Here is a 25,769-nt window from a genome sequence, read left to right on the forward strand (position 1 = left end):
TGTACAGCTTGTATAACAGTGTAAATTTGCTGTCCCCTCAAAATAACTCAACACACAGCCATCTAAACCGCTGGCAACAAAAGTGAGTACACCCCTAAGTGAAAATGTCCAAATTGGGCACAGTGTCAATATTTTGTGTTGCCACCATAATTTTCCAGCACTGCCTTAACCCTCTTGGGCATGGAGCTCACCAGAGCTTCACAGGTTGCCACTGGAGTCCTCTTCCACTCCTCCATGATGACATCATGGAGCTGGTGGATGTTAGAGACCTTGCACTCCTCCACCTTCCGTTTGAGGATGCCCCACAGATGCTCAATAGGGTTTAGGTCTGGAGACATGCTTGGCCAGTCCATCACCTTTACCCTCAGTGAGTACGTTTAAAGTAGTCCAACATACAGAATAAGCCAACAGACCACTTTGAACAACAATACGATTTGCAGTAAAGGACGGTTACAGGTTTGTTTATTATCTTGATACGATTGTGATATGTTGTTGTTGACCGACCTTAGTTGAATGCACTGATTGTCAGTCGCTCTGGATAAGAGTGTCTGCTGAATGACCTAAATGTAAAAACAAACACTCGCAAAGCATGCTGTGTATTATTCTAATGAGCTCTGCCCCCAAACAAGTACACATTTGGCCGGTGTGGACCAGGTCCTAATCTGAATGAATCATAGGCTATGTTTTACAAGTTTGAACATCACAAACAATTATCACAGTAGAGTACTGTACAGTAAGGTATGGTACAGGACAGTAGAGTACTGTACAGTACGGTATGGTACAGGACAGTAGAGTACTGTACAGTACGGTATGGTACAGGACAGTAGAGTACTGTACAGTACGGTATGGTACAGGACAGTAGAGTACTGTACAGTACGGTATGGTACAGGACAGTAGAGTACTGTACAGTACGGTATGGTACAGGACAGTAGAGTACTGTACAGTACGGTATGGTACAGGACAGTAGAGTACTGTACAGTACGGTATGGTACAGGACAGTAGAGTACTGTACAGTACGGTATGGTACAGGACAGTAGAGTACTGTACAGTACGGTATGGTACAGGACAGTAGAGTACTGTATAGTACGGTATGGTACAGGACAGTAGAGTACTGTACAGTACGGTATGGTACAGGACAGTAGACTACTGTATAGTACGGTATGGTACAGGACAGTAGAGTTTAATTCAGTATAGTACAGTACATTACACTGTACTCTAAACTTGTGAAACATAGACGTCTATGATTAGTTCAGATTTGGTCTGATCCGGACCAAAATTAAACTTCTGTAGACATTGAAATCAAGGCTGGTTTGGGCACCACCCCCCAAAAACACAAAAACAGACAGCTAGTCTGGGGAATATCTTTTGATCCAGTTTTCCTCCATTACTTCAGTGTTTTGGGAAAACATGCATGTCCTTTTGTTCTTTAAAAAGGTGGAAGTTTGTGTGAAAATAAAATAAATTGAGATATTTTCATCGCGTCAATATACAGGTAACTGCCCACCCCAAAAAACACTAGAGTAAATGAGCGATAAAAAGTATATTGAAAGCAGGTGCTTCCATAGGTGTGGTTCTTGAGATAATTAAACAATTAACATCCCATAATGCTTAGGGTCATACATAAAAATGCCCAGTTGCTCATTATTTTGGCTACCATGGCTAGAAAAAGATTTCAGTGACTTTGAAAGAGGGGTCCCAAAGGATCATTGCGGTTTAAAGTGTGTGTGTGTGTGTGTGTGTCTCAGTCAACAGATCTCAATTGATTCTGGAGCGGAAGCTGAGACAAGAGTTTTTCACCACAATCAACAAAACACAAAATGATGGAATCTTTCAAAATGATGGAGTCCCAGACACGTGCCCTATTAAGATACTTTATGTTGGTGTTTCCTTTATTTTTGGCACTTACCTGTATTTTGTCTGCAACCAATGGTGGCAGATGTGAGTGGTAGTGGCAGTCTGGTAGTGATGTCTTGCATGCATTTACTCTCATCATCTGTAGATGGCAGCATTGGTACAATAATTCAAAGCTCCAGCACATTTCGGCACATAACTGCACACTGGTAAATCAGTGTAAAAACCTGCCAGCTCATTTATAACACAGTTCAACCACCTCCATAAAACCAATCTCAACCCTGGTATGATGCTCTGATGCTCAGCCCAGCATTGCTCTGATATCTGATCCTCTCCATAGTTGTACCACAGCCCACTGAGCCCACGGAAACAGGGCTCACCTCCACTGAAAGGGAAGCCCTTCCTTCCATTCAAGTCCAATGAACTTGGCCAAAGAAAACACTGTGTGATTCTTCACATGTTCTCATGTTACTCTGCTAGTCTTGCTAAGTGCTAAGGGTAAATGACAGGTTATCCATTGTGAGAGAAAACAAAGTCCAGGGATGGTGAATTGCTCTGAGACAGGTGCCAGTGGGTTACTCTGTTGATCCCGTGTGAACAGTAACAGTAGTGGTACGGAAATGACAATTCTAATTGGCCAAATCATATTGTGTTGAAAACAGTTAACCACTATTCCTTCACACACACAGCCTGGTTTGTTCCATCAGCTGTCATCTGCTAACACGTTTTGGCATAAAGCTAATGCATTTTGGTGCGAGTCATGCTCCACTGCAAGGTCGAGGCAGTACCAGACACCTTTATTTCCTCATCCATCATCTGCATGATCCAAGTGTGTGTGATTTACGTCTTAAACCAGGTCGCCACTAACCCAGACGCACCCCGATGCTCTTCACATGGTTCCCTCAGCTAAATATACCCTGCGTGTCTCAGCTGGCTGTGTTTCAGTTGAGGTCACGATGGTTTGCCCACTTCATGCCATATTTAGCCGCTGACTCTTCATTTAGAGATCCGGATAAACAAAGAAAAAGCCACCAATGCCAGAACATTTAACTGAATCTAATAGACCTGACATGACAAAGAACAAACCATTGATTTCATTATTTACGTCTGCATGTCTGACACGGGAATCATATTAATGATGTAACCGAGTTAATGTCACAAGAATGAAGGTATTGTGGCAGAGGGTGAGGTGAAATCCTTTGTCCCCCTGCTAAGCTCACCGTCACCTGTGTGACAGAGAGGTTTGTACAGGTGCCCTCTACACCCCCCTCCTTCTTCCTCATCCGTTCCCTCCAAACTGACACTACTGAGGGAGAAGGGCAGGTACAGGCAAGGCCCACATCACTCACTCCTGAGTCTGTGAGACGATGGTGTGTGCAAGTGTTATTAGGTGAGTGTGGTGTGTGAGTGGGATCTTTAGGTGTGACGAGAGGCACCACAAATACCCTTCTTGCAACCCTCAACCCAGCCCCCCCTCCACCACTTCTGTCCCAAATGGAAGCCTTAATTTTAGCCTTTTCCTGAGAGGGAGTTAGTTGGTTGGTGGGGTTGTGTGAGTTACTGTGTTGACCTTGTGACAGAACCTCAGACAACAGCACTGCATCGTTGGTACCAAGTAGTGTGGCCTGATGACACTTCAGTCTGTGGCATCCTCAGTGTGTGCGTGTGTGATTCCTTACACCTGCAAGGTCAGGCATTTCATACCAAGCCACACAGCAGGTGAAGAACGATGTTCTACACAATCAAATCATCATCAGTGCACCACCCGTATTTCAGTCTACTGCGTTACAGATAACAAAATACTGGCCACACGACTGAACAGCTTCTGTGGGGCCCCTCCCTGGGTCCATATGATTAATTCAACTCTGCACAGTCCCTGGGGGCCACATCTCCTGCATGGTTGTGCAATGTCTTTACGCAGCGTGGCCATTCCTCTTATCTGCTACCGTAATATTAGCTAATGGGAATATGATCTAATATATGCCATTAATGGCAAGCAGGGAGGGTCTCCGGGAATTCACAATGGAACCAAATGCACACACACCACAACCCCCAAACCACCCTCCCTCACAACCCCAAGCACAACACAGAATAAACCCCCAACTATCTCTCCCCACTGACCAAATGAATCCGAGGAAAACGTCAAAATGAGACCCATTTATATCTACAGTGTATGACGCACCGCCAGGAGTAAGTGGGGTTTGGATATGCGTCCAGAACTTTGATATGCCAGATGTGAGTATATTTTATCTTTGTCCGTCAAATGATCCTCACATTATAACGTGGATTTTCAAAGGTTAAACACTTCAATCCTGACTGACTGCAGGTGTTGAGGTCAAATGAATGGAAACCCCAAACACTGTTTTCCTATGTTACTGTCAGTGGCTAATATGGTTTTATCCCCTCAAAGCATCCGACAGAGCCCGTAGTCACTCAAAGTGTGAGGTGGAAACACCTCCCTGTGTGTTCTTCAATGGAAGCGTTATCTAGGCTTTATCGTGTGTGTGTGTGTGTGTGTGTGTGTGTGTGTGTGTGTGTGTGTGTGTGTGTGTGTGTGTGTGTGTGTGTGTGTGTGTGTGTGTGTGTGTGTGTGTGTGTGTGTGTGTGTGTGTGTGTGTGTGTGTGTGTGTGTGTGTGAGAGAGAGAGATAGAGCTTCCAGGCCACTGGATTAGTCCTGTAACAACATGTTCTTGCATGCCCTCTAGTCCAGGATCTGTGTTGCCCTGGCAGAGGTTTCCATGTTGGTTTCAGGGCGTAGTATCCGCATATACAGTACCAGTCAAAAGTTTGGACACACCTACTCATTCCAGGGTTTTTTCCTTATTTTTTACATTGTTTAATAATAGTGAAGACATCAAAACTATGAAACAACACATATGGAATTATGTGGGTAACCATAAAAGTGTTAAACAAATCAAAATATATTTAATATTTGAGATTCTATAAAGTAGCCACCCTTTGCCTTGATGACAGCTTTGCACACTCTTGGTATTCTCTCAAACAGCTTCATGAGGTAGTCACCTGGAATTCATTTCAATTAACAGGTGTGCCTTGTTAAAAGTTAATTTGTGGAATTTCCTTCCTTTCCTTCTTAATGTGTTTGACCCAATCTGTTGTGTTGTGACAAGATAGGACTATCTTCTGTATACCACCCCTATCTGGAAAGAGACCAAGTCCATATTATGGCAAGAACAGCTCAAATATGAGGTGTGGTGGGCTCTCATGAAGACCCAGAGTTAGCTCTGCTGCAGAGGATAAGTTCATTAGAGTTACCAGCCTCAGAAATTGCAGCCCAAATAAATGCTTCACAGAGTTCAAATAACAGACACATCTCAACATCAACTGTTCAGAGGAGACTGCGTGAAACAGGCCTTTGTGGTTGAATTGCTGCAAAGAAACCCCTAATAAAAGGACACCAATAAGGAAGAGACTTGCTTGGGCCAAGAAATATGTGCAATGGACATTAGACCGGTGGAGATCTGTCCTTTGTTCTGATCAGTCCAAATTTGAGATTTTTGGTTTCAACCGCAGTGTCTTTGTGAGACGCAGAGTAGGTGAACAGATGATCTCTGCATGTGTGGTTCCCACCATGAAGCATAGAGGAGGTGTGATGGTGCTTTGCTTGTGACACTGTCTGTGATTTTTTTTAGGATTCAAGACACACTTAACCAGCATGGCTACCACAGAATTCGCAAGCGACACGCCATCCCATCTGGTTAGTGGGACTATCATTTGTTTTTCAACAGGACAATGACCCAACACACCTCCAAGGCTATTTGACCAAGAAGAAGAGTGATGGAGTGCTGCATCAGGTGACCACACTGGGCTGCTCACAGCGGAGGATAACTGCAACATCTGTGGCAAGGAAAACAAACAGTCATAAATGGCCGTCACCCACACACAAATTGATTTTACACACACATACCTCTACGCAGCGGGTCTGCCACTTATCCCACATCCGTATGACGCCATCGTAGGAGGAGCCACTGGCAATCATGTGATTCCCGTCCGTCTGGATGCAGTAGAGGGCACTGTCGTGAGGCTCCTCCCACTCCATGACACACTTCCTGTTGGACAGGAGGATGTTTGTGAAAAAGTAGACATCTGTTTAATTTGAAATACTATGAATTGCAGGAGGTGAAATAGTCAAAAACGACAGCGCTACAGCATTCATTAGGTTCAACTTACTTTGATGACCTAGGCGAGGACCACTACTTCACAGTGCGGAATGTGACTGGATTTTGGAGAGTGTACTTTCAAGAATTTTAAGAAGGCAAATGTGTGTGTGCATGTTTTGAGTAAGTTAGATTGTGTATGTTGGTGTGTGTTTTGAGTAGGGTGTATGTTGTGAGGTTTGTGTGCGAGTTGTCTGGGGATGCTGAAACTTCATCTGTTGTTTACGGAAAGGCGCTGGGGTGTTGGGAGTGCTGGCTGGGTTTGCGGTGGGGAAGGAGGTGGTGGTAGGGGAAATATTTTAGGAGTTCTGCCAATGGAGATCGATCATCCATTAGAGCCTCATCAATAAGTGATGCACAGGGACCGGGTGCAGACAGCAGGGCAACAGAGGCGTCTGGAGTCAGTCTCACACACACACACAGGCGTGCACACACACACAGGCACACACCGCTTCTTCGTCCTAATTTTAGCAATCCAATGAGCACGAGGTCAATTCACTGTCATTGGGTCCTAAAGTGTTGAGAGACACCAGATATATCCACATATAGCCCTGATTCGACCAGACTCAAAGGAGTGTCCCTGTCACCAGACCACTTTACCTGTCTTGGCAACTGAGGTTAAAGTCAAGCAGTAACTTACTATTGTGTGTCTCTGAGAGAGTTTGGGCTGTGTCGGTTTCTTGGAGTGTGTTTTTCTGGGACAATGTGAGTCAAGAGTGCATGAGGTAGACAAGGCCCATTGGGCTGACTTCTCTTTCTCTCTCGTTTCCCCCCTCTCTGCCAAACCTATAGCCGACATGGTGAGAATGCAGCAGAGTTTGTCACAGCCACGACACAAAAACAGACATCTCTAAAACTAAATAAAACAATGCCACATCACATGAGAAAACTATTTTCCTTTACCCAATAAAAAAAAAAACGTATTATAAATATAAAGAAATAACCCCAAAAATTTGATGAAACAACGTGATACACAAAACTTACATATTCAACAAGACCATGAGATGATAGATCAATCTGATAAAATACACAACAACACTACACAACATTAACCCATAAAACAAGAGACAGGTGCTTCACAACACCAAGACAACAGTGTATATCAGACAGAGAATGAACTGTGTGTGTGTTGCTGTCCTCTGGTCGGATACCCTCCAGGCATCTGCAAAACTCAAAGTCCTGCTTTCAGCGGGAACCCAACGTCCAGACACCCCGCGCCTCCTCACTGTCCCAGGGAGCCTCCTGGGGGTGCTGTGTGTGGTGTGAATTATTGATGTCTAAAGAGGGACCCCCATCCCAGCCCAACCCTCCACTCAACTCCCCAGAGCTAGCTGACAATCAGCTTTTATTTGTGTTACTTGACTGGACCCCTCCCCACAAAAACACCTCACACACACACACACACACACACCACCCAAATCAAATGGCCTCGTCTACTTTGATAGCAGGACCGGGTTTGTTGTGAAAACGCTCCGCATCAATACGGGCACCGCCCAGTGTGGACTGGATAGTAACATACTGCGCTCTTTCTCTTTGGAAGATGGAGGGGAGGCAGAATGACTAGACTGTGTTGCTAGTGCTCTTATGTGTGCTGTGCTGACTCATAGCACGTGTATTGAAGTGTATGATGTAGCCGTGACGTTAATTCTAATTTTGGCACGGCACAGAATGCTTCTTTGCGAATCGTAATGCTTGAACAGTTTTATAATGTATATTGATGCATGTGCTATATTGGTGGAGGTACATTTTGCCATACAATATGAGCCACAGTACATTGACAATTTATACATATGTGAATACGAAGGGGGAAAAAGTATTGATTGACAGCTTGCTTGATGGACGGACGGCGTACCTGGGGCTGAGGCGGAGGTCCCAAGAGCGGATATAGGCGTCGTAGCCACAGGTGAGCTGCTGGAAGGGCGACTCATATACTATATCCACCACACCTGCTTCCCTCTGGGACTCTGAACCTAGACAACACAGCAACTCACACCTGAGAGACAGTGAGAGGGAGGAGGGAGAAATAGAGAGAAAGTAGGAAAAAGAAGAAAGATGAAGAGAGAGACAGTTCAGTTCCTGCACCTAAGATCACAGATATGTTACATGTACACTCTTCCCTCTGCATCAATAAATGCCCGCTGGCTACTTCACGTCGAATACAGGAGGTCCATAGTGCTTCAAATGAGGATGTACAGTGTTCACTTACACCCATAAGCAACCACGAATATTCAATGGAGTCCCTACTAGGTATAACTCATCTTATCTCAAAGTGAGAGGAAGACAACACACTTTTGTCACCGGTCTAGGTCTTTCTTGGAGTTGATCCTTGATTCACCCCTAAGCTCGCTGTGTATATCTTCATATTCCCACAGACAGCCCTCTCTCTCCATCTCTATATTCCCAATCCCACCGGCTCCAGACCACCCAGAGGAGATCAAAGTCAACACCTCTCTATCTGGGAGAGGGCTCTGAGGCCGATTACAGGGATCCTCCCACGCTACGACACTGTGCGGGATGGAGGTGTGTGTGTGTGAGAGAGAGAGAGAGAGAGTGAGAGAGAGAGAGAGAGAGAGAGAGAGAGAGAGAGAGAGAGAGAGAGAGAGAGAGAGAGAGAGAGAGAAAGAGAGAAAATGGCGTGGTGTGTAAAAATATATATTTGTGTGTATGGGTACACAAAGGACGTGTATGGGTGGGTGTGTGCATGAGCAGTACCATGCTCTTGTGATCACAGTCCTCTGTTGGCTGCCCCCTCAGCGGCTCTGATTATTGGAGAATAACTTGCCCTCCACAGTGCGGATTATTGCAGAATAACTGTCTCTTTGTTGCTGTTTAATTCCTCCATGACCGTGACTGTGTGCGAATCGCAGACCTTTGATACCTGCTCCCTAGCAACCATTTAAAGGTGCCCGCTGGCCCTGGTGACCGCACTCCCTCCCCCTCCTCGCTCGTGCCCCCACTGCCCCAAACACCAGGGGCAGACTGGTAATCCGCCAGCCTCACCCCAGGGGGCCATCTTATTGGACGAGGGCTTTCCACACGGGGCGTCTTATTGGATGAGAGCTTTCTCAGCCCTGGGGTCTAAGCCTGGCCAATGGGGAGTCTGTGATGAGGCTCTCTCTCTGGGCTATGTGTCTGTGTGGGGTACCGACCTCTCATTTTCTTTTTACTGCTAAAACCCAGGGCTTAATGCATGCCAGACAAAGAACACCTATACCACTCAAGCCACACGTGAATAATTGACTCATAACTCAAATGTGTCTTATAGAGAGCCCCCTATATCCCTCAACCCACAAGGATATAGGCCATTCAATTCATAGCCTGAATACAACGTCTCACAGACACAATTGAGCTGATTGCACTGAAGGTCTTCGTGGCCCTCTGAAAGGTCCGACACCAAGGTGAGATGATAAAAACCCGGATCCATGAAAGCGCTCTTCACATCTGCGTCAACATATTAAAGCCCGTAATAGCACTGTGTGACGGATGGCGAGCAGCAAAACGGGACTCTCAAATTGTTAGGTCACCACTTTTATGAGCCTCTAGGAAAAGATTACAGGATGGAGCATAACCATATAATCTGTCAGAAGGACTGTATCTGCATGTGGGGCTGCCACTTGCCTTTGAGCTGCGGCTTTATTGTGTGATCTGACCATCTCATGTCTGGGTCCACACCGTCACATACCTGAGTCTGGCCCAAAGCATGCCTGAGTGGAAAGTCACATGGTTGAGTCGATAAAACAATACTGACGAGTCATTACCGTCACATAACAGAGTCAATCCATGAAGTGAGTGAGTGCCTTTTGTGTCCCTTTGATATACAGTACCAGTCAAAGGTTTGGACACGCCTTCTCATTCAAGGGTTTTTCTTTATTGTTTGTATTTTATACATTGTATAATAATAGTGAAGACATTAAAACTATGAGAAAAAAAAACACATATGGAATCATGTACAGTAGTAACCAAAAAAGTATTTATATTTTTGATTCTTCAAAATAGCCACCCTTTGCCTTGGGACTCCCAAGTGGCGCAGCGGTGTAAGGCACTGCATCTCAGTGCAAGACGTGTCACTACAGTCCCTGGTTTGAATCCAGGCTGTATCACATCTGGCCGTGATTCGGAGTCCCATAGAGCGGCGCACAATCGGCGCAGCGTCGTCAGGGTTTGGCCGGAGTAACCCGTCATTGTAAATAATATTTTTTTCTTAACTGACTTGCATAGTTTAATAAAGGTTTTAAAAAATGAAATGACAGCTTTGCACACTCTTAGCATTCTCTCAACCAGCTTCATGAGAAAATCTTTTCCAACCGTCTTGAAGGAGTTCCCACATACGCTGAGCATTTGTTGGCTGCTTTTCCTTCACTCTGCGGTCCAACTCATCCCAAACCATCTCAATTGGGTTGAGGTCGGATGATTGTGGATGCCAGGTCATCTGATGCAGCACTCAATCACTCTCCTTGGTTAAATATCACTTACACAGCCGAGAGGTGTGTTTTGGGTCCTTGTCCTGTTGAAAAACAAATGATAGTCCCACTAAGAGCAAAACAGATGGGATGGCGTATTGCTGCAGAATGCTGTGGTAGCCATGCTGGTTAAGTGTGCCTTGAATTCTACATAAATCACCAACAGCGTCAACAGCAAAGCACCTCCACAGCATCACACCTCCGCCTCCATGCTTCATGGTGGAAACCACACATGCGGACATCATCCATTCACCTACTCTGCGCCTCACAAAAACACAAATCTCAAATTTGGACTCATCAGACGAAAATACAGATTTCCACCAGTCTAATGTCCATTGCTCATGTTTATTGACCCAGGCAAGTCTCTTCTTCCTATTGGTGTCCTTTAGTACTGGTTTCTTTGCAGCAATTTGAACACAGAGGCCTTTGTAGCAGGCCACTGTGTTCTTGGGGAACTTCAATGCTGCAGTAATTTTTTGGTACCCTTCCCCAGATCTGTGCCTCGACACAATCCTGTCTCGGAGCTCTACGGACAATTTCTTTGACCTCATGGCTTGGTTGTTGCTCTGACATGCACTGTCAACTATGGGACCTTATATAGACAGGTGTGTGTCTTTCCAAATCATGTCCAATCAATTGAATTTACCACAGGTGGACTGCAATCAAGTTGTAAAAACATCTCAAGGATGATCAATGAAAACAGGATGCACCTGAGCTCAATTTCAAGTCTAATAGCAAAGGGTCTGAATACTTATGTAAATAAGGTATTTCTGTTTTTAATTTGAATAAATTTGCACCCCAAAAAATGTTAATGGCTTTGTCATTATGGGGTATTGTGTGTAGATTGATGAGGGACACTTTTTGAATCAATTTTAAAACAAGGGTGTAACACAACAAAATGTAGAAAAGGGGAAGGGATCTGATTATTTGTAATTACACTCCGGCCCCCCAACCATCCGCTCATCTAGTTGATGATCCCTGCCCTAGACCCACTACAATTTGCATACTGCCCTCAATAGATCCACTGACGATGCAATAGTCATTGCACTGCACACTGCTCTATCACACCTGGACAAGAGTAACACCAATGTGAGAATGCTGTTCAATGACTACACTCAGCCTTCAACCCCATAGTTCCCTCCAGGCTCATCACTAAGCTCAGGGCCCTTGGTCTGAACCCCTCCATGCTTAACTGGGTCCTAGACTTCCTGACGGGCTGACCCCAGGTGTTGAAGGTAGGCACAGGGATCCTCAACAGGGGGGACCCACAGGGGTGCATGCTCAGCTCAGCCCCTCATGTACTCCCTTTTCACCCATGACTGTGTGGCTCCGTAAGTCTCCAACTCAATCATCAAGTTTGCTGACGACACAACAGTGGTAGGCCTGATTACCAACAACGACGAGACAGCCTACAGGGAGGAGGGCAGAAGCCTGGCGGAGGGGAGCAAGGAAAATAAATTCTCCCTCAATGACAACAAAACAAAGGAGCTGATCGTGGACTACAGGAGACCGTAGAGAGAGCACGCCCCCATCCACATCAATGGGGCCTAAGTGGAGAAGGTTTGTAAGTCGCTCTGGATAAGAGCGTCTTCTAAATGACTTAAATGTAATGTAATGTTAAAAGCTTCAAGTTCCTCTGCGTGCACATCACTAAGGATTTGAAATGGTCCCTCCACAACGACACTGTGGTGAAGAAGGCGCAACAGCATCTCTTCAACCGAGAGCATTCTGTCAGGCTGCATCACCACCTGCTAGAGCAACTACACCGCTTGCAACCGCAAGGCTCTCCAGAGGGTGGTGCGGTCAGCCCAATACATCACCGGGGGCACAATGCCTGCCCTCCAAGACATCTACAGCACCCGGTGCCACAGGAAGGCCAAGAAGATCATCAAGGACATCAGCCACCCGAGCCACAGCCAGTTCACCCTTCTACCATCTAGCAGGCGAAGACAGTACAGGGGCATCAAAGCAGGGACAGAAAATTGAAGATGGCTTCTATCTCCAGGTCATCAGACTGTTAACCAGTCATCACTGACCGGCCTCCCTCCGCTCGGTACCCTTTACTGCACCTTAGATACTGTCACTAGCCAGCTACTAATATAATAATAATATATGCCATTTAGCAGACGCTTTTATCCAAAGCGACTTACAGTCATGTGTGCATACATTCTACGTATGGGTGGTCCCGGGAATCAAACCCACTACCCTGGCATTACAAGCGCCATGCTCTACCAACTGAGCTACAGAAGGACCACCTGGACCACCTGGTAATCTACCCTGCACCTTAGATACTGCCACTAGCCAGCTACCACCTGGTAATCTACCCTGCACCTTAGAGACTGATGCCCTAGGTACAGTGCCTTCAGAAATTATTCACACCCCTTGACATATGCCACATTGTTTTGTGTTACAGCCTGAATTTAAAATGGATTAAATTGAACAGAAATTGTCACTGGACTAGACACAATACCTCATAATGTCAAAGTAGAATTATGTTTTATTTTTTTTTACAAATTCATAAACAAATTCATAAAAGTTCAAACCTGAAATGTTTTGTGTCAATAAGTATTGTTATGGTAAACCTAAATAAAAATTTGAGAGTAGGGAGTAAAAATTCGGTTAACAAGCCACATAAGTTGCATGTACTCGTGTTCAATAATAGTTAAATAATAGTGTTTAACATTATTTTTGAATGATGTAAAGACGGAGATAAAACTGTCCAGTGTGAGCGTTTTTTACAACTTGTTCCAGTCGTTGGCTGCAGCGAACTGAAAAGAGGAGTGACCCAGAGATGTGTGTGCTTTGGGGACCTTTAACAGAATATGACTGGCAGAATGGGTGTTGTATGTGGAGGATGAGGGTTGCAGTAGGCATCTCAGATAGAGGTCATGTGCTGGGTATACAGAGATGGCCAGTTTACAGAGAAGTATAGAGTGCAGTGATGTGTCCTATAAGGAGCATTGGTGGCAAATCTGATAGCCGAATCGTAAAGTACATCGAGCCACTCGAGAGCACCCTTACCTGCCGATCTATAAATTAAGTCTCCGTAATCAAGCATGTGTAGGATGGTCATCTGAATCAGGGTTAGTTTGGCAGTTGGGGTGATAGAGGACCGATTACGATAGAGGAAACCAAGTCTTTATTTAACCTTAGCCTGCAGCTTGGATATGTGCTGAGAGAAGGACAGTGTACCGTCTAGCCATACTCCCAAGTACTTGTATGAGGTGACTACCTCAAGCTCTAAACCCTCAGAGGTAATCACACCAGTGGGGTGAGGGGGGAACCACATGACCTTTGTTTTGGAGATGTTCAGAGCAAGTTTAGAGAAAGCTTGTTGGGCACTAAGAAAACTTTGTTTTAAAGTGTTTAACACAACATCTGTTGAGGGGCAAAAGACTGTATCGTCTGCATATAAATGGATGAGAGAGCCTCCTACTGCCTGAACTATGTTGTTGATGTAAATTGATAAGAGAATGGGGCCTAGGATCGAGCCTTGGGGTACTCCCTTGGTGACAGGCAGTGACTGAGACAGTACATTTGCTGACGATACACATTGCACTCTTTGAGAGAGGTAGTTACCAAACCAGGCCAAAGACCCCTCAGAGACACCAATACTCCTTAGCTGACCCACAAGAATTGAATGGCCTACCTCAACAAGTTATTAATTACACTTTGGATGATGTATCAATACACCAAGTCACTACAAAGACACAGGCATCCTTCCTAACTCAGTTGCCAGAGAAGTAGGAAACCACTCAGGGATTTCACCATGAGGCCAACGGTGACTTTAAATCAGTTACAGAGTTTAATGGTTGTGATAGGAGAAAACTGAGGAGTTACCCCACAATATTAACCTAACTGACAGAGTGCAAAGAAGGGAGCCTGTATAGAATAAAAATATTCCAAAACATGCATCATGTTTGCAACAAGGCAATAAAGTAATATTGCAAAAATGGGCAAAGCAATTCACTTTTTGTCCTGAATACAACATATTACGTTTGGGGCAAATCTAATACAACACAGTTACTGAGTACCACTCTACACATTTTCAAGCATTGTGGTGGCTACATCATATTATGGGTTGGCTTGTAGACATTAAGGATTGGGGAGTTTTTTAGGATTAAAAATAAAATGTAATGGAGCTAAGCACAGCAAAATCCTAGAGAAAAACCTGGTTCAGTCTGCTTTCCACTAGACACTGGATGATGAATTCACCTTCACGCATCGCACCGACAGAAACAAACATCTCTCTGGTAAGAAAAAAGGCACCTAGAATTCCTTACAATAAAATTCTGTCCGCATTATCTACCAAGAGAATTCTCTTCGATTATAATCACAGCCATGTATATCCCCCACAACCAGACACCTCGACGGCCCTGAAAGAACTCTATGTAAACTGGAAACCACATATCCTGGGGCTGCATTTATTGTAGCTGGGGATTTTAACAAGGCTCATCTGAAAACAAGGGTCCCTAAATTTTATCAGCGACCCGGGCTGGCAAAATTCTCAATCATTGCTACTCTAACCTCCGCGACGCATACAAAGCCCTCCCTCGCCCTCCTTTCGGGAAATCTGACCACAACTCCATTTTGTTGCTCCCAGCCTATAGACAGAAACTAAAACAGGAAACACCTGTGCTCAGGTCTGTTCAACGCTGGTCCGACCAATCTGATTCCACACTTCAAGATTGCTTCGATCATGTGTACTGGGATATGTTTCGAATAGCATCGGACAACAACATTGATGTATACGCTGATTCAGCGAGTGAGTTTTAACAAGTGCATCGGTGATGTTGTACCCACGGTGACAATTAAAACCTTCCCCAACCAGAAACCGTGGATTAATGGCAGCATTTGCGCAATACTGAAAGCGCGAACCACTGCTTTTAATCATGGCAAGGAGATCGGAAACATGACCGAATACAAACTTCTGTCATCATGAAGTGCTTTGTGAGACTAGTCAAGGATCATATCACCTTCACCCTACCTGACACCCTAGACCCACTCCAATTTGCTTACTGCCCCAATAGGTCCACAGATGACGCAATCGCAATCACACTGCACTTACCCATCTGGACAGAAGGAATACCTATGTAAGAATGTTGTTCATGGATTACAGCTCAGCATTTAACACCATAGTACCCTCTAAACTCGTCATTAAGCTTGAGACCCTGGGTCTCGACCCCGCCCTGTGCAACTGGGTCCTGGACTTTCTGACGGGCCACCCCCAGGTGGTGAGGGTAGGAAACAACATCTCCACCCTGCTGATCATCAACACTGGGGCCCCACAAGGGTGCGTTGTCAGCCCTCTTCTGTACTTCTTGTTCACCTATGACTGCGTGGCCATGCACGCCTCCAACTCAATCATCAAGTTTGCACGTGACACTACAGTGGTAGGCTTGATTTACCAACAACGACGAGACGGCCTACAGGGATGAGGTGAGGGCCCTCGGAGTGTGGTGTCAGGAAAACAACCTCACACTCAACAAAACAAAATAAAGGAGATGATCGTGGACTTCAGGAAACAGCAGAGGGAGCACCCCCCTATCCACATCGACAGGACAGTAGTGGAGAAGGTGGAAAGTTTGAAGTTCCTCAGCGTACACATCACGGACAAACTGAAATGGTCCACCCCCACAGACAGCGTGGTGAAGAAGGCGCAACAGCGCCTCTTCAACCTCAGGAGGCTGAAGAAATTTGGCTTGTCCCCAAAAGCACTCACAACTTTTACAGATGCACAATCGAGAGCATCCTGTCGGGCTGTATCACCGCCTGGTACGGCAGCTGCTCCACCCACAATCATAAGGCTCTCCAGAGGGTAGTGGGGTCTGCACAACGTATCACTGGGGGCAAACTACCTTCCCTCCAGGACACCTACAACACCCGATGTCACAGGAAGGCAAAAAAGATCATCAAGGACAACAACCACCCGAGCCACTGCCTGTTCACCCCGCTATCATCCAGAAGGCGAGGTCAGTACAGGTGCATCAAACTAGGACCGAGAGACTGAAAAACAGCTTCTATCTCAAGGCCATCACTGTTAAACAGCCATCACTAACATTGAGTGGCTGCTGCCAATATACCGACTCAAATCTCTAGCCACTTTAATAATTAAAAATGGGATGTAATAAATGTATCACAAGTCACTTTAAAAACAATGCCACTTTATATAATGTTTACATACCCTACATTACTCATCTCATGTGTATATACTGTACTCTGTACCATCTACTGCATTTTGCCTATGCTGTTCGGCCATCGCTCATCCATATATTTATATGTACATATTCATATTCATTCCTTTACACTTGTGTGTATAAGGTAGTTGTTGTGAAGTTGTTAGATTACTTGTTAAATATTACTGCACGGTCAGAACTAGAAGCAAAAGCATTTCGCTACACGCAGGGTAGCCTAGTGGTTAGAGCGTTGGACTAGTAACCGAAAGGTTGCAAGTTCAAATCCCTGCGCTGACAAATCTGTCGTTCTGCCCCTGAACAGGCATTTAACCCACTGTTCCTAGGCCGTCATTGAAAATAAGAATTTTTTCTTAACTGACTTGCCAAGTTAAATAAAGGTAAAATAAAAAAATATAAAAAAATAAAATTAAGATCTGCTAACCATGTGTATGTGACCAATAAAATTTGATTTGACCTTTCAGCAGGACAATAACCTAAAACACAAGGTCAAATTGAAACTGGAGTTGCTTACCAAGAAGACAGTGAATGTTCCTGAGTTATAGTTTTGACTTAAATCTATGGCAAGATCTGAAAATGGTTGTTTAGCAATGATCAACAACATATTTTGACAGAGCTTGAAGAATGTTGAAAAGAATAATGGGCAAATGTTGCACAATCCTGGAGTGGAAAGCTCTGAGACTTACCCAGAAAGACTCACAGCTGCCAAAGGTGCTTCTACAAGTATTGACTCAGGGGTGTGAATACTTATGTAAATTAGACATTTCTGTATTTAAATGTCAAAACATTTGCTAAAATTGTGTCATTATGGGGTATTGTATGTAGATGGGTGACATTTGAATTTAGGCTATAACACAACTAAATTTGAAATAAGTCAAGGGGTATGAATACTTTCTGAAGGCATTGAGCACTGGTAACATTAATGTTTAAGGTTAGCATTCCTGCAACATTATTCTGCTGAAACATAGTTTGATTTAACTACACTGAACAAAAATATAAACGCAATATGCAATCATTTCTACGATATTACTGAGTTACAGTTCATATAAGGAAATCAGTCAATGGAAATAAATGTATTAGGCCCTAATCTATGGATTTCACATGACTGGGAATACAGATATGCATTTGTTGGTCACAGATACCTTTAAAAAAGGAGGCGAGGCTCAGAAAACCATCTGGTGTGACCACCATTTGCGCCATGCAGCGTGACGTATCTCCCTCACATAGAGTTGATCAGGCTGTTGATCAAGCTGTCTTCAATGGCTGTGCGAAGTTGCTGGATATTGGCGGGAACTGGAACACGCTGTTTGACACATCGATCCAGAGCATCCCAAACATGCTCAATGGGTGAAATGTCTGGTGAGTATGTAGGCCATGGAAGAACTGGGACATTATCAGCTTCCAGGAATTGTGTACAGATCATGCTGAAACATGATGTGATGGCAACGGATGAATGGCACGACAATGGGACTCAGGATCTCGTCACGGTATCTCTGTGCATTCAAATTGCCATTGATAAAATGCAATTGTGTTCATTGTCTGTAGCTTATACCTGCCCATACCATAACCCCAACGCCACCATGGGGCACAACGCCATACACGCTGTCTGCCATCTGCCCGGTACAGTTGAAACCGGGATTCATCCGTGAAGAGCACACTTCTCCAGCATGCCAGTGGCCATCGGAGGTGAGCATTTGCCCACTGAAGTCGATTATATATTCATTTAAGGAGATGCGTCGTGCTGCATGATGCAAATGGTGATCACACCAGATACTGACTGGTTTTCGGATCCACGCCCAACCTTTTTTTTAAGGTATCTGTGACCAACAGATGCATAGCTGTATTCCCAGTCATGTGAAATTCCTAGAATAGTTCCTAATGACTTTATTTCAATTTCCTTATTTCCTTATATGAACTATTACGCAGTAAAATCTTTTAAATTGTTGGATTGTTAAATAGTTTGTGCATAATGGCTTGTGCTCACTTTGATATTTACGGACAATTTGAGCTACGGACCAAGAATGTAGCATTACCAGCCACAACGAAAGGTAAGGCAAAGATGTAATATGAATTGAAAAGTAGAACTCTCTTTTGCCACTCCTCAGACTCTCCTTAATTTTTCTTAGTGGGAATAGGGCCTGTATGGTCTCACTGCAGGAGTCAGGTTGGCTTTAGGGCCACACACACTCACACACATACACATACACATACACACACCCAGTGTGTGAAAGGAACCATTAATGAATTGACAGACTTTTAAAAGGGAGAAGCTAAGGGCATTCTCTCTTGGTGTCGGGGGACTATTGAAAAGCAGTATGGGTGGGGGGCTCTTGTAAGGTTAAGTCTGGAGTCTAAACTGGGCCTGGGGACGTCCGCGCTGGGAAACAGCCACTCCTCTGAAAGGACGTCAGACAGGTAGAGAAAGAGTCCTGCTGGGGTTTTCAAGCCCTAAAACAAACAGAGGGGACTCAGGGAGCCACGCAACCCGCTGCACGTCCACCTAATTTAGCCCCGGAGCTGGGAGAACCGTGGGGCACAGAACTGGGCAGGAATGTACGGGTGGAACAATAGCCACCTTTAAATGTCACACGCGTTCTCTCCAAAAACAATGCCCGTGCAATTTGTATGACAGACCGACCTCCCAACGCAGACATTTAACCCCCTCTTTTCAGAGCGGAATGCCAGGAATCAGCCAGGCGATTGTGGGGCTCCTTTGACGGGAATCTCGGAGGGATGGTTGGGATCCTTTGATGCTTTTTCCCTGTTTATCCATGAGAGAAGGCACCATGAAAAGTTGGGGTGCGCTCGGAAGCGCCACTTGTGTGGGATCCATCTGTATGGCTGATCATAAGCTTTGTGCCATTGAGATGAAAAAGACACAGAATTAATTGCAATGGGTGATAAAAGAAACGTGTTAAATTAAATTAAAATCAAAGCCACAATGTGTGACCGGTCAAGGTTCCTTTGCCCCAGGTTCCTTTGTTCCTTTGCCCCACTTCTAGTGGCAACACTAGATGTAACAAGAAAGAGGAACTGATTCAAGAAAGAGGACCTGATTTTAATGAGACTGTTCTAGAATAAAGGCTTGTATCTGTCATAAAAAGGTCCTGATTTCTTGAAAAACAAAGGGTACAAATCTTGATTTGTGAAACTAGAACAAATCAGACCTACCATTGTAATAGACAGAACAAATTGCTCCCTCTCTTCCTGCCCCGGTCTCACTCTCTCCTCTGTCCCCTTTCCTCTCACCTTTTTTCTCCCTTCTATCTCTCACCCTTTCCCTGCATCTATATTTCTTCACCTCTTTCCCTCTCTTAAAAAACTGTGGCAGCCCATGACTTGAGCATCAGCATATTTGATCTCAGTCACATCCTGTGCCACTATTTTCCACCATCGGAAGACAAGTCATTCCTGGAATCAGCAGTATATTTTGGTTCCTTTCTTGTTCAGATCCTGATGTACCAGCTGCTTTACTGGCTATGTTTGGTGCTGCAGGTGTAACATTGTCTTAGTTATGATGTTTTCTCTCTGATGTGTCTACTGTCAAAGGGAGTGTGGTCACGCTAATGCACAGGTTTGGGGTGGGCTGATGCTGGTAGTCTTAGTTTGGGGTGGAGGAGGGGGGTGGATAGTTATGGTTGTGTGTCTGGAGAGGTTGAAGGTGTTTTGTATGTGTGGGAGGGGATTATCACAGTCTGGGTGGGGGGTTGCTGTGTGTGTGTGTGTGTGTGTGTGTGTGTGTGTGTGTGTGTGTGTGTGTGTGTGTGTGTGTGTGTGTGTGTGTGTGTGTGTGTGTGTGTGTGTGTGTGTGTGTGTGTGTGTGTGTGAAAGCATCTGAGATATGGGCAATAAAAGACAGTTGCAGATACACAAAGTGCCACCATAACCCTCACCCTGCCCTCTCCCAGACTGCTTTGTGTACCTCAGCTGATTACCAGACAGGAAGTAACAATGGGGGGCACAGATCAGCCAGGCCACTGGTGCCAGTCATCACACTACAGTAAAAACATAATATTTTTCAGGACTGGGATCTTTACTCCTCCGCTGAGAGAAAAACACAAACCACAAAACAAAATACCTGAATACTATACTACATGTATGTACTACACAAGGGCATGTTGTTCATGTTGTCTAGCAAGAACGAGCTCAGGTACACCTTGTAACCGTGTCAATATACAGTACCAATCAAGTTTGGACACACCTACTCATTCCAGAGTCTTTCTATAGTTTTACTATTTTCTACATTGTAGAATAATAGTGAATACATCAAATTCACAAAATAACACATACCGAATCATGTAGTAACCAAAAAAGTGTTAAACAAATCCAAATATATTTGAGATTCTTCAAAGTAGCCACCCTTTACCGTGATGACAGCTTTGCACACTCTTGGCACACTCTCTTTGCACACTCTCTCAACCAGCTTCATGAGTTAGTCACCTGGAATGCATTTAATTTTTTACATTTTATTTAACCTTTATTTAACTTGGCAAGTCAGTTAAGAACAAATTATTATTTACAATGGCGGCCTACAACGGCCTCTTGCACTGAGATGCAGTGCCTTAGACCGCTGCGCCACTCGGGAGCCCACAATTAACAGGTGTGCCTTGTTAAAAAATTAATTTGTGGAATTTCTTTCCTTCTTAATGCATTTGAGCCAATCAGTTGTGTTGTACAAGGTAGGGTTGGTATACAGAAGATAGCCCTGTTTGGTAAAAGACCAAGTCCATATTATGGCAAGACCAACTCAAATAAGCAAAAAGAAACGACAGTCCATCATTACTTTGAAAGTTTCTTCAAGTGCAGTTGCAAAAACCATCACGCACTATGATGAAACTGGCTCTTCAGGAAGACCCAGAGTTACCTCTGCTGCAGAAGATATTGGAGTTAACTGCACCTCAGATTGCAGCCCAAATAAATGCTTCGCTGAGTTCAACAGACACATCTCAACTTCAATCGTTCAGAGGTGACTACGTGAATCAGGCCTTCATGGTGGAATTGCAGCAAAGAAACGACTACTAAAGGACGCCTATAAGAAGAGACTTGCTTGGGCCAAGAAACACGCGCAATGGACATTAGACTGGTGGAAATCTGTCCTTTGGTCTGATGAGTCCAAATTGGAGATTTTTGGTTCTAACTGCCGTGTCTTTGTGAGACGCCGAGTAGGTGAACGGATGATCTCCGTGCGTGTAGTTCCCACCGTGAAGCATGGAGGAGGAGGTCTGATGGTTTATTGTTTCAGTGGGGAAGAAAAAAATAGGAAAAACTAAAATACATGTGCTCCTTTGATTGGATTGACAGGTCGGAATTAGTGGCCTAGGTATGCATGGTGATGCATGGGAGGGACAGGGGTGAAAGGAGAGGAGAGGGGGTGGAGGGGTGTAGTAGGGTCTGTGTAGAGGGTGGGGTGGATCCAAGGGGAGAGGGCCGGTAGGGGGGCTTCTGTTGGGCTCTGCCCAGGTCTCAGGCTTAGGGCCTCCTGCAGATTTGACTGACAGGGGGAGGTCCAACACCCTGGGGCACAACTACCATTTGATTATCTTTTTTCTTTCTTTTGTACAACTAATTAATTTACTATTTTTCCATTTTACTTCACAGTTTCAGAATCAACTGCTTTGGCATACAATGTCAAACTAAACGCGGCAGATCTCAAATGAAAAACAACGAGACAGAATAGCCAGAGAGAAGGAGAGATTGGACAGAGAAGTTGACAGATAACTGTGCTGATGCAATGTTAGGTGGTTTGGTTGGCGTTTCTTCCTCTTGACGGCTGGGTGGGTTGGCAACAAGCCCCCAGTGTCCGGTCTGGGGCGTGAAGTCACTAGCTCTGCTGGTCAGCAACTACATACCTAGTGGTGCCAAAAGCCCTTGTCTGCCCTAGAAAGCCTATGTAAATTACGATTGCCAGAACGGCCCCCCCTAAAACATGTAGATGACCGTTTTGGGCTCAAAATATTGTTTTTTATAATCGCTACTTTGAATTATTTTAAAGTTCACTATAAATCGTGATATTGAATTAAATAGTGATCCATTTCCGACTACTACATTTGTCGTCACACAGGACCACGTGCTGACACAGACCAATCATGGGCCGGCAGGCTCCAAGGAGGTTCGCGCCCTCATGCACAGATCTTTGCACGTGCACTTAAGGGGGTGTGGTGTGCTATCCAGATGACAGCGCAGAGTCAACGAGCCTGTCAAGTGGAGATGGAGGGGCTTGACCAATGTCTACGGGGCTGACAGAGGATGACAGAGCAGAGTACAGATGGACATGGAGATGGAGGATTGTCCTCACACTATGTTCGAAATATCAATTTGGTATGCAATTATAATTGAATAAGTAAATTACGTATCAATTCCAATTCCAAAACTACATCATATGTCCAAGGTTATTTTTTATGATGACAAAATGATGCAGTTGCACAAATGATAAAGATAGTCTATAATCATATAAAAATAGAGAAAAAATTATATAGTCCACTTTTTTCTCATGGGGTAATCCAATCTAGCCTAACCGACTTGAGATCGGTTGTTGTGTTTTCAGGTGGAACAATCATGGTCATTTGATATCCAGATAAGGTACTCGCGCGCACTTCACTTTAGTTAATTTGAGTCTGATTTTACAAAGAGAGTGACCAGGCCGGCATGTTCTGTATTTAACTGTACTAATCGTCACTCGAAAGAGTCTAATCTTCATTGACTCTCTCCGGCAGGATGAAAATGACTACATCGACCATGATCCTTTGCTAGTTAAGGCCACTTTCATCATGAACCTTAGCATTTTTTTGGTGCCGCTTAGCTCCATTCAGCAATATGGCGCGTTTCAAATTCAAATACTTCCGGCTTCATATGCCATCGGGAGTTTTCTTTAGGATGACGCCAGCGCTATATCACTATCTGCTGGTTTTAATGTCTAATGGTTTGGCGTTGAGACAGGGGCGTAGCATGGGGGGGGTACTGAGGCACAGGGGCAGCTGTTAGGCCCGTTAAGTGGAGAGGTCCGTTAGCGAAGCCCATGTTAATTAGTGTTGGGTAAACTAATTTGGTCCAATCAGGGTGGCGGGCCCTCAGCGAGTATGACCTCTGACCCCTGGTGACACAGGATACAATAGGGTTAAGGTCACACTCGCTTGCTGGCCCTTATTACTCTCCATTACTCAGATTACTCACCACTCACTGGGCTCTGCTCTGCTGGGGCAGGAAGGGGGGGACAAACAGCACAGACTTACAATGAACCGGTTCTGTCCCTCCGAGCACTGCCCTGATGTAGGGTCAGACCACTCACTGATATTATAGCTGCTAAGGTCAAAGCCTCTCTCACCTGATGTGAGACAGGAGCCCCCTCCTTAAAACCCCTCAATCCCCAATCACCTCCCTGAGCTGCTACTACCACTCCATCCTGAAATCATCACATAGCCCGCCCCCATCTCTGTGGCCCCCAACCCTTCTCCCTTTCCTTCCCAGTCCACTCCTCATCATTAGGACATGCTGGGTCTCTGCTGCCGTTTGGGTAGACTCATCAGCTGGCTGCATTATCTAAGGACCTGTGTGGAGGGGTCACACAAACTAACTCAGCTCCTGCTGGGAACTCAGCCAAACTAATATACACACACACAATCACACGGTCAAGCATACACTCACATAATTACAAAAAAAATACACAGAGGCATGCACATGTGCACATTGCCACAAGCATGCATGCACTCGCACAGGCACACGCGTGTTCTCCTGCTGGGAGACGATCCCAACAGTACCAACAATGTTAGCTCCAAATCAACAAGCTGACTGCACAGGGCGCTCCACCCCTTCCTAAGACCACCGCAAAAGCTCCACTTGTGGTAACCCATCCCCATTCTTAGCCACAACATCACTTTCATTTTCCCTAGGAATCTATTCAAACAAATTAAACGTTATGAGAATTATTTCTCAGTTAATAGGGGATTCTCTGACCCCCCCTCCCCGGAAATAAAAAAAAGTTACCTATTTGAACACACTTGGAGTCAAAATACAGGAAATCGAAATGAATTCTGAAAGTCAAACACATCAAAATGTAAACTTTGTGTCAAACACCATAAAGTCAATGTATGGACTTAGGGAGCAGCATTTCATCTATTCGCCCTCTGGTCTCTGGCTCAGTGACTCAGTGTTCTATGACATGTCCATTCTACATCGCGGTGGGTTAGTGGTGTTCTTTGGTGTCAGGCTGCACATTCTAAGCCACCAGCGTGGCTTTAACATTTGGCTTGCATCACAAGTCACTACAAAAGTATACCGTTTCCATGTGTATGACTTTCAGCTTACTACCTAAACTTTCTGAGAGATGGGAAACAGATGGACACAATGTATCCTTCGCAGTATTGTAGCGTATGGGCAAAATAAAAAAGTGAAGCTTCATGCAAAATAAATAAAGTTAAACGTATAGTTTAAAATGGTATGTGGCTATCTGACAGCAAAATAAAAGTTTACATTTGACCTGACTCCAATCCTTATTGCCAAAGATGTGAAGGACTGGCACCACTTCTGTGAAATTCAAAGAATCCCACACAAACCTATCACATGAAAAGGAATACTCCAAACAAAACTAGTAAGTCACCATTTATTTAAACTAAGCCCCAGCCAATTACAGAAGAATAGGCTAAATAGTAGAGACGAACACAGACCCATGCAGGTGCTGGGAATGTAGAGGCATGGCGATGGACCCCAGGGGCAATTTAGCTATGCCCCCTGCCCCCCTCCTCCTCCCTCCTCTAGCCAAAAGAGGTTGTTAATTTGTTGCGCTTGACCCCCGGCATTGTGCCCACTGTGTATCTAGTTTGTAAAAAAGTGCTTTTATCTGCTCTCTAAATATGTCTGAGCTCAAAGGGTTATGATGCTTTTATATCAGCCGGGAGGGGGACAATGGCAGGGGCTCGCCCTGACCCACCCCACACCCCCCTCTGCTCTCTCTCTCACACACACACACACACACACACACACACACACACACACACACACACACACACACACACACACACACACACACACACACACACACACACACTGTCCCCAAGCCCCCCCCCATACCCCCGTCTTGGCCCTTTTGGCTTCT

General features: G+C 44.9%; 1 protein-coding gene across 1 annotated transcript in view; it reads right to left on the bottom strand.

Annotated features, from left to right (window-relative positions):
* Positions 1–4,679: 4,679 nt before the first annotated feature.
* The window catches only part of LOC118376499 (F-box/WD repeat-containing protein 4-like), a 30,475-nt gene continuing 9,385 nt past the window's right edge, over positions 4,680–25,769 (bottom strand). Inside the window, exons 6-10 of the mRNA XM_035763214.2 lie at positions 23,859–23,872; positions 23,640–23,771; positions 7,880–8,020; positions 5,778–5,919; positions 4,680–5,707 (exon numbers count right to left, since the gene is read on the bottom strand). Of these exons, the coding sequence (XP_035619107.2) occupies positions 5,348–5,707; positions 5,778–5,919; positions 7,880–8,020; positions 23,640–23,771; positions 23,859–23,872 (789 nt within the window). The 3' untranslated portion in view covers positions 4,680–5,347. The remainder of the gene's footprint in view (positions 5,708–5,777; positions 5,920–7,879; positions 8,021–23,639; positions 23,772–23,858; positions 23,873–25,769) is intronic.

The sequence above is a fragment of the Oncorhynchus keta genome, chromosome 2, assembly GCF_023373465.1.
Source record: "Oncorhynchus keta strain PuntledgeMale-10-30-2019 chromosome 2, Oket_V2, whole genome shotgun sequence".
In the NCBI taxonomy this organism is placed as follows: Eukaryota; Metazoa; Chordata; class Actinopteri; order Salmoniformes; family Salmonidae; genus Oncorhynchus; species Oncorhynchus keta.